At 28.4% G+C, this 10,449-nt stretch overlaps 1 protein-coding gene across 2 annotated transcripts; it reads right to left on the reverse strand.

The window, feature by feature from the left end:
• Positions 1–3,425: 3,425 nt before the first annotated feature.
• LOC136989490 (keratin, type II cytoskeletal 68 kDa, component IB-like) lies at positions 3,426–10,016 on the reverse strand. 2 transcript variants are annotated; one of them, XM_067287665.1, is made up of 5 exons: positions 9,902–10,016; positions 9,240–9,408; positions 7,237–7,274; positions 6,953–7,078; positions 3,426–3,608 (listed from the first exon to the last, which is right to left on the reverse strand). In XM_067287665.1, the coding sequence occupies exons 1-4, from the start codon at positions 9,942–9,944 to the stop codon at positions 7,017–7,019; spliced, it is 312 nt and encodes a 103-aa protein (XP_067143766.1). In that variant the 5' UTR covers positions 9,945–10,016; the 3' UTR covers positions 3,426–3,608; positions 6,953–7,016. The 2 variants fall into 2 exon arrangements, with proteins under 2 accessions (XP_067143766.1, XP_067143767.1); XM_067287666.1 differs by lacking the exon at positions 6,953–7,078.
• Between the last annotated feature and the right edge of the window lie 433 nt (positions 10,017–10,449).

The raw sequence follows: 10,449 nt of genomic DNA on the forward strand, positions 1-10,449 counted from the left end.
TACAAGCAAAAATTTTAACTAAAAATCCAACTGCGTTTTCTGTACCGTGTACAGAACATAGTTTGAATTTATTATTAGGAGACACGAATTCAGTAGCTCCAATGGCAATGACATTTTTTTTTTTTTTTTTTTTTTTTTTTTGGTATTATTCAAAGGCTACATAACATTTCTGGAATCTGTTCAGAGATGGAATATTTTAATGAAACATTTAGGCTAACAAGTTTGACTTCAGACAAAAAGCAGATCAAATACAATCTTTTATCTCCAATAAATAAAACAAGTAAAAGTGTGCAAAAAATTGACACCGATTTAAGTTTAGCAATGTTATTATTAAAGGGATTGACAGATTATTTCAAAGATTTTAGAGAAAATAATTTCTTAAAATCAAAATTAGCAGTGAATGAAATTTGTACAAAATGCGACATTCCTCTTGTATTCAGACGGAGAAAACAAAAAAAGGGAGGAATACATGTACAAACACTCCCGAAATAAATTTCTACAGGAACTATTATATTTAGCAATAGTAGATCGAGAAATAATCAAATGGATGAGCATAATGCCATGTTTGGTTTTCTTTACAACATTCCTAAATTAATTAAACTGCACCATTCCTTTCCGAATGTAATTTTACTTTATGAATTCTATTAACCATCCCTGTTACTATTACACCGACTGAAAGCAGTTTTTATAAATTAAAAATATAAAAAAATTATCTAGGCATGACTATGTCACCAGAGATTGTCTAATTTAGCATTATTGTCAATAGAAGACCAAACAGACCTGTAAGTGAAAAGTTAATTTTGATGATATAATTAAGGTTTTCACTGAAATCAAACTGCAAATAATAAATTTTACGATATATTTCTTTTTAATTAATACTTTGTAATATTTTAAATTATAAGACAAAAATTAAGCAAAGTTGTAAAAAATTCACTAATTTATGCAGTTTTATTGTTGTTGGTGTATGTAGATTAAAGAACTATCTTTATTTTAAATTTATTATTTTTTTAATAAAATTGTGGTAATAATTATATAATACATACTTTTGAATGGCCCTGCAATTCATGATTGACCCGGCCCCACGTTTGCTAGCAGCAGCTCTGTCTGCTAATATACTTTTAAATTAGCCTATATTTCAATAGTTTTAATGCATCGATGCAACTTTTCCATCACGTATCACTTACAATTTTCAGGCTAAGGATGCTACATATTTCTTAAAATACTTCATCTATTAATGGAACTGGAAGAATACACAAACACTTCTAGCATCAGTGAAAAAATATTAATAATTCCTCAAGAAGCTGCTACCACATAACTGAAAACAAGGTTCAAAGAATGACACGAGAGAAATAAAAAAGGCTTCGGGACTTTGATTTAAAATTGCTCTTTCATGTAGTCAATTTTACAGGCACACTTGCTAAAATATTCTTTAGATAAATATTCACAACCTTGCTAGAATAACCAAAGACATTCTCTTCATTCTGTTGATATCCAGAGTACAGCCTAAGATTGTACATTTACAATCATTAATAATAACAATGGTCTTCCAAACTTTTTGTCCCATTAGACAAATAAGGTTCATTTTGTATATCTTTACTTAGATAATGTGAGGATTCTCAAACAACCTTCTTAAATGTTCACTTGTAATAGTGTCAAATTTTAATAACTCCATGATTTAAAATAAAAATTATCATTGTTTGGTGCAAATATTTTATCCGAACTTCCTGTTGTTGCTAACAGTTGTGAGGCATGTAACTGAATAACTGAGATTATCCTCTTTATATATCAATGTTGCTGTTAGAGTTCTAAAATTGTAGCAAATAGCAATTCTCTATAATCAACATAATGCAACTGAGAATTAGAAAAAATCAATTTGTTTGTCTGACTTCCTAAAATTATCATTGCCAATGCATACTGGCATTGAATGCCAATTGACATATTTACATTGAAAAACTATCAAAGAATTTACTTAGTTGTAATGAATAAAAATTTTAATACATGACCAGAAAATGCCGCCCTTTGAAACAGTCACCTGAGGCCACCTCCCTGCTTCACCCCAAGCATCAGCCCTGTGATCAGTTAGGAATTGAAGCTCAGATCAAAGGTCTCAAGAAACATTTTATCCTTAAATACCTTGGCTTATAAATCCTGCAAGTACTTGATTTTTGTTCAGTTTATTTCTATAATTGTTAATTGCTGTCTTTGACAACTATTTTGTTTGTTTGTACCCTCCTGTCTTGCTTACCACATTTACTGACTTACACAGACTGTAACATGAACTTATACACACAAAAATATAAATAACTTAATACACACAAAAATAAAATAATAATATATTTAATTAAAAACTAACATTTACCACATTTATAATACAAATATGAATAAATACACATATTACATATGCAGTCAACAATAGCATTTCTTACAGTTTGATTGTGCATAGATCATTTTACACATTAAAAATAGCAATAACAATAACACAGACATGTTTTATATTCATATTACAAAGTTATTAATCTATAAATTCATATGCAAATCATCTTATTCAATTTATCTACATAAATACATTGAACTATCACAAAATTTGCATATCACATGAAAGCTTATAAAATATTTTACCCAATATTTAAAAAATAAGTATTATTAAAATCAAGTTTTCAAGTAGAATGCTATTTCATCCACAAAGAATGACATTAAGAAAATTTTTTCTTTTAAACTCTTGCATTGTTGCACTAAAAATGTCTTTTTACATCCACCAAAGATACAGACTGGTTCACAAGGTGACTGTCTCATTGTAGATCTGTCTACATTTGTAGTGGCAAGAAACAAGGCCCAGCATAACATCTACAGAGCAGTTCACCTAAGGAAATTTCACAGATTCTGACCCAAACTCATACCAAAGTCCCTCACAATGGCAGGTAGATACATACTTTAATTGCTTTGATGATCTACCATCAAAAAATAATTTATTTTATATTATACAAAATAGCTTTACTTAAAAAAATGCAGTTTACAATGAAAATGTACAGTATATTAATATATTTTTTTAAATATTAAATATTTTAAATATTGCTAATCAGTACTGTCTTGAGAGACATTTAGCAGTCCAAATGTAAGTAATCTGGTATGATAAGATAAATGACATTTAGAATAGATTTCAGGACATGCAGATAAAATGCTCTAGATAAAATTTTTGACATTTCTGTCAAAAGAAAAATTATTACCAGAACTATGGCACTTTTGGTACTTTGGATTTTAAACCATGTGAATTTTGGAGTGGAAATATCAATACAGGTAACCCCCGTATAACACAGGAGTTACATTCCAAAAAATTGCCGTGTTATGTGAATCTGTGTTATACGAAACAAAGAACTAGTATGAACAGAGGGGTTAGGTTCCAAAAATTAAAAAACATGCTATTAATATTATATTTTCATAATTAAGATAAATATCTTTATTAAAATTTTCTTAAGTGATACATATGAATATAAATTAAACAATGTCTTCATCATCATCACTAAGCACTATTAACCGAGGGCATTTTCTTTTGGCAAGTTATCCTTATCCTCTGAGCATTTTTCTGCATTATCTTCAGATCCATGCTTTACCTTTTGCAAAAAGTATGTAATTTTAGATTGCTTGCTTTTAGTTAAAAGATCATTATAAATTTCCTTATATGATGCTAAGCACTTATGAAAAATAAAGCAAGTATGGAATAACGGAAAAACATCTGGCAACAGCATAAGCAAAAGTGTCGAGATCTGGCAACATGAAACAAGTTTCGAGAAGGACCACGTGTGTCCACAGAAGGCGCGAAAAGAAAATTTACATACTTAAGTACTAATAGTTCACGAAAATAATCATTTTCATGAACTATTAGTACTTAAGTATGTAAAAATTTATTACATTTTATGTTATATGAGGGATTTACCCAATTCTCGAACCGTGTTAGAGTGAATCCGTGCTATAGAAGTGCCGTGTTATACGGGGGTTACCTGTACTTAAAAAGTGTGGTTTAGCAAGTACATGCTGCAAATTTGGCAGCTTTGAAAGACAGTACCACACCAAGGATCTAGGACAGGCCTGGCAACCCAAATTGTTTCGCAGGCCACTTTGATCATGCATAACATTACGGTGGGCCACAATTTAGGCAAACATGCTTTTAAAAAAGTAAAAAAAATACAAAATGAATAAGATTTTATTGGTATACCAAGAGTTTGTACTCACACTTGCACAGTAACAATGACACATGCAAATTTTCATTTATTTAATTGTTTTGGTATGCACATAACGGGAAACAAAAGTTTTCCGTCGTGTTGCAGTTTTCCTGTCAACAAATAAAATTTAAAGGGCAAAATATAACTTATATATTGTATAGCAATTTTCAATTTCATGAAGTTTTGGAAATTATGCTCTAGATAAAATTTCAATATCGATTTCTTTCAATGTAGCCTTTAACATCCAGCAATAACAAAAGTTTTCACCCATCTTAAACTCTCATTAGTTTGTTCTAACCTGAAGATGATCTGTTTAAAACTGTTATATTTTTTCTCTAATTTTTATTTACTGCTATATATGAAAGGCTAATTTTTCCTATTTTAAATTGACTTATTATCATATTTTTATTTGTTTGTCTAGAATAGAGACAGAACCTGTAGACATTTTTTGTAGCTTCTTGTACAAACAAGTTTTAATTTATGAATTAGTTAATTAGTGAAAAGTTTTCTTCAATTTACAAATTACATCTTCCATTTTTTTCTCGATAAAGACATCAATCTAAATATAATATACAGTAAACCTCTTCGAACTTGGACTAAGAGAGTGTGAAGATTGTTTAAATTTACAAAAATCTAAGTTAGTAGGGAATTTTCTCTGTCAATATAAAAAACAAGAAGATTGATATACAGTACAGTAATTTATTAAGATCAGCTTTATACAGAAGTACTGAACTTTTGTAGGTTATACTGTTGAATTTATTATTACAGAAAATGAGTTCAAAAAATTTCTTGATAGTACAGTATACAGTAGTCTTTAGTAACTTACTGACACAGTAATATAATGCATGGTATCACAAAGACTTCTAGATATTAAAAACATTTGTTAATTATAATTTATCTACTGTCAAGGAATTTTAAATTACTGTATAATTTTTTTGAATATATTTGTCAGAGTTACGCAAAGTCAAAGTTGGCAGGGGTTTACTGTATGTATAGCCCTACAGTTACACAATCTTCAATACAAAATGTAGCGTTATAAGATTGCTCTGAAATGGCATATAGTATCCTAATGAAAAAAGGTTTCCCACCTTTGGTCTAGCAAATAGGACTACTAGGTCAGTAAATGACAATTTAAGATAAAGATGTAGTTCAGAATTATTTTAAATCACTGCTATTTTTCTCTAATTAATGAGATGTAACTTGCATTGTATGCTTAGAGTATATTGTTTTATAGAAAGATAACACAATCTAAAAATATGTGCGTCTGAAAAGTATGATCATATGAAGGCAGAAAAATCCAGTAAATGAGCTGGGTTGGCAGGAAGCCATTTACTGTCATTTACTAGAATGAAATGTCATTCATTACTCTTGTTGGGTCACTGGCAGGATTTTGCTGTGTTTTGACACATTAACTTAAATCTGTAAAGGGCCATGGTGGATACTGGTAGCTGGTTTTTTAACTGGTCGAGTCATCCTAACTCTCTTTACATCCCTATTTTCTATTGCATCTTTACTTTAGGATTTCAAAAATAAATTAATACCAAAATGCCTCATAGAGAATGTAAGTAAAATTAAGGAGTTTATCAGATGAAATAATGATGATTTAACTAAATCTGCTGATACAATAGGCAATTATTGATATCACCAGAACTATTACAAGGACAACAATTAAAATTTGACCCAGTATGGAAGTGATCCATTACCATAGGTGCTTGCTAAATTGGGAAAAAAAAAACAACCATATTTAAACATGAAGGAAAACATCATTAATATTATAGATATTATGTTTGCTGATTTAAGTGAAATTATATGATATTGAAACTTTACATTAGCAGACATTACATTTACATTAATCTAAATTAAAGATTAATCATCAAATAAGTATAAATATGTTTATATGTTTATCATTTAATAGTAATTATAAATAATGAAAGTCTTTGGATAAGAATTAATCTAATTAAACATACTTTCAATATAATCGTTAATACTTGTATTAATTATTTAAGTTATTATGTTCTTTTTATTAATTCTCTCTCTTTTTTTCTACATGAAGTTAATGTAAACAAAATAAAAAACCAAAACAATAAATCTAACTAAAACAACCGTAGAATCATGATCATAGAAAAAATCACACAAACCTACTGTATTATTATTATTTGTTCCTTTCCATGTCTGACAGTTTACATGTTCTTCAAAGCTAATTGATAATAGATGATTAATTTAGCTAACTAGATATATTGGAAATTTCTTGTCTTCACTACATGGTCATTGTACAAATACAAAGAGGAGAGCAAACTATACATGCATATATAAACAGTTTACTCAAAAAGTGGCCTGAGGGATCTCCTGTATAAAGTAACATTTGTCTGATAATTGTACTTTGTTCTGTTTTTTAGAAGCTGATGGTGACTAGAAAGACCAACTTACCAATCTTCTGATGCTTCCTTTAGTCTACTTATTTTGTTATTACTAAGGATTACTTCAAATAATTTATTTATTTTCAAAATAAACTTGTGGTATAACCTCATTTGCCACCCAAGAGTCTGCAACTAACATTCTCCTATTTACACTTTAGTCATTTATTTGTTGTCAATAAATGTTTTTGAAGCTCTTTTGGTTTCAGCACCAAGTCTGCAATAAGCTTATAAGCTATTTTGCTGTTACTTCTATATCCTCCTATTAATAAGTATTATGTCTGACTCTTATGTTGTCAATAGGAATAACATAGCACTTACATTTTGTTTTGAAGAACAGTTGGGTTTTCTCAATCACTAAAGAAAAATTTTATTACAAACCATTCTACTTGTGTTTTATAATATTTGATCTGCTACTAATACCAAGCTGTTCTTGTAAATGTTTATCTGTGTTAAATAAATGAATTAAATTTATTAACTATTTTTTTGTCTTTCTTTCATTTCTTTGCTAACATTCAGAATTTATATTAGAGTTTATACTTTGAATGTCTGATCTAATAAATAATAATCTACATAAATATAAAAATATAGAATGTAATACTTACTTCCACTTATATAATGATATCTAGAGGAGCCACTGTATCTGCAATAAAAAAATTTAAAAAACCCAAACATTCATGGTTTATTTTATGTATTTACGTAAGAATAATATTGAATATTTTTTGAGTAAAAGGAAAAGTAAAATATGTACAGTACTACAGATGGGTTACAGTATACATCAAGAATTTCCCAGTGAGCCATTTGTTTAGTGGCTGTTCCTTATTAATATAAGTTATATTTCACTTGAGATAAATAAATTAGGAAAAGTTTGCCCAGTCCCAGACAAAGTTATTTCTGCCCAAATCCTTTTAATGGCAGATAAGTACCAGTTATCAACATGACAGTTCAAGTAAAGCACAAACATAATCCAACATGCTCTGATTTCTAGTCAGGGCAATCTGAAAGAAACAATATTGGTATATGAAGGTAAATTTCTTGTTGCATCTGCGCAGGTTTACAGTTTTGGTTTGGTGCAAGGGTCAAATTTTAGGCTCATACTGAATGTAGAGATCAAGAGAATGTAAATTTTTACACATGTTACTTGTATATGTAAATTTTCTGTCTAAGGAGCTTGGTGTTTTGTTATCTTATCGGGCTACAATTTGAAAAAATTGTAACTTATAAATTCCCACTGTAATTATCTGTTCCGGTTGTCTGTCTCCTTTCTTAATCTCGAGAATGGAGTTAGACGAAAGATGGGATCAGATATAGAAACCTTAGGAGCAGGAGGCCCTGATTAGCTATATAAGAACTTCTAAAGCAAACTAGAAGGCACATTATTTCAATTCAAAAATTTTCCCTGAAAGGTGTTAGATAGATGACTGGCACAACTCTATTGTTAAAAGGGGAAGACACTACTAATTTGAGGTGAATAGCATATATTTTAAATTAAATAAATTTAAAATATGATTAAAACTTGCAGCCCGGCATTCTGATGATGTCACAATAAATAATTGTGCATTGTATTTCCTTTCCATTCATTGACTTAAAAGCATTCAGTGCAGTTTTAAGATCTCATGTAAATTTCTTGTAATTCATTCAAATATTTAGCACAAAAGTAATTTCTAATATTTGTCCACTACTGAAAAACATTTTTTATGGTTCTGAATTTCATGGTATAGTATTTTTATTTTAAATTTTAAAAATATATATACTGATAAATTTTTGTATTTTTGTTCTGTTTATTACTAAAATACATGGTTAACTATAACCTGACACTATACTTTTATGATTTGCCTTTCACTTTTTTACCAATTTCAAATAAACCTTAGGTGCCTAGTACTGAGCAAACTTTCCTTAATAAACAAAGTAAAAGCACTATCTATGTGCCAATTGTATTAAATTTGAAAAAGAAGTCTTATTCCGACTGATATTAACTGTTTTTAGCTATGTTGTGGATTGACATCATAATGCATCGTGATTTTTCTTATTTAAAGTAAGGGGAAATTGCTTCTAGGTTAACATTTTCTTGAAGAACACCCAATTTTTAAAAATGGATTACTGACATTAAGAGGAGACACTTGTATTGTTTAATAAAAATATGTATGTTCTGTAATAGCAAAATAAATTACTTAAGTGCATTGTGATGATGTTACAATCAATAATTAAGTTTACTAGTGTCTTGCCCCCTGTACATCATACTTTTCCTGTTAACAACTAAGTCAAGTACACAGCTACTATTTATAGTTCATCTGTTTGGTTTAGCTGTAAGATTTTTGTTCTCTCTTCCCTTATATCAAGAACAATTAAAATTTATAAAAATTAGAAATTTTTCAATTATTTTCTGTAGTTTTGTTTTTATAATGGGAAATAAATAAAAACAAAATGGTACCCTTAATTGAAACTAAGAGAAGATTTAAAACAAAAAAAAAAAAACATGAAATTAAATGATAATAGATAACTAAATATGTTGAAAAATATGGATAAGTGAAGATTGATTTTTATTAATATAATAAATACAGAATAAGAAACTGACAAACTAATAGAACTAAAATTCCACTTATCTTACCTTATTAGTGATGTTTTTGAATTCCATCGTTTTCCTGAACTTCCACCTCCTTTTCCAGAACTTCCACTTCCTTTGCCTGAACTTCCACTTCCTTTGCCTGAACTTCCACTTCCTTTGCCTGAACTTCCACTTCCTCCTATCCCTTTACATTCAAGTAATTGAAATATATCTGAAATATGAAAATATTTATCTAAAAGTTTTAAAAAAGCATATTCACTGAGAAAGTGAAATATTCTTTCAGTAATTTTGAATCTAACAGATAATGTCTTTTCTTCATAATATGTAGAATTTTAAAAAAGGAGTGTTTTTTTTTTTTATTATTATAAAGATATAATGATTGTCATGTATAAATCCACCTCTGCAGACGAAAATGAGATCGAAACTCAAAGAACAAAAGAATCTATTCTATATATTTCAACTTTTATTGCTCAGATTAATATTTTTAAGTACTTCGCAGAGGTTTAAAGTAAATTTAAACAAAAAAAAAAAAATGAATGAAAGGTAATAGTTTATTTCACATGTCACCATTTTAAAACCACTTGTTGCTTACCAAACTTTTCACACGTTCTGAAAAACCAAATCTAAGAAAATTTAGTTAAAAATTTCATTCAATATTTACATTTAATAATAATAATTATTATAAATTAATTCAATATAATTACCTATAATTAAAAAAGTAAAAATGAGAAGATAAAAGCAATTCATCACAGAGTTATTGATTTAAAAACATCAATATCTCGATCATTCATTGGACAATTTCACAAGCTGATCCTTGACATAAACACTACTACAGTATTACGTTAACACAGTAATTGAAATGAATAGATGTGATGATTGTTTACGCACTCCTATTGGATAAATATCGTAATAAAAACATTTTATATATCTTATATAAAATTGAATCAAAATTTTTATCAATGAAGTTTATTTATTTTTAAGTATGAGATCAGTTTATCTTTAAAAAAAATAATTAATGAGTGACATCATGGTTTTTTAACCAATCGAATAGGGCCATCGTCGGGAAAAATTGTGACGGACTGATATCGTTTGACGTCATTTAAATTGATAGTTATAAATGTTGCCAACTTGTAGAAATTTCCCCTTTTTGTGAGAATTTTTGAATTAAATGGAAATTTAAGAAAATAAAGACAAAATGGAAAATTAGCCTTAATTTATTTTTTCTTATCACGAATAAATTGAAATATTAGAA

This window comes from Centruroides vittatus, unplaced genomic scaffold, assembly GCF_030686945.1.
Source record: "Centruroides vittatus isolate TY-2023 unplaced genomic scaffold, ASM3068694v2 scaffold_576, whole genome shotgun sequence".
Taxonomy (NCBI): Eukaryota; Metazoa; Arthropoda; class Arachnida; order Scorpiones; family Buthidae; genus Centruroides; species Centruroides vittatus.

Bases quoted from the DNA above. Each gene is read 5' to 3' on its own strand.
- LOC136989490 (XM_067287665.1), bottom strand. From the start codon at position 9,944: ATGAATTGCTTTTATCTTCTCATTTTTACTTTTTTAATTATAG. The intron at 9,409-9,901 runs GTAATTATATTG...TTCATATTTCAG, and splicing joins TTTTACTTTTTTAATTATAG to ATATATTTCAATTACTTGAA. The intron at 7,079-7,236 runs GTAAGTATTACA...TATTTAACACAG, and splicing joins ATATCATTATATAAGTGGAA to ATAAACATTTACAAGAACAG.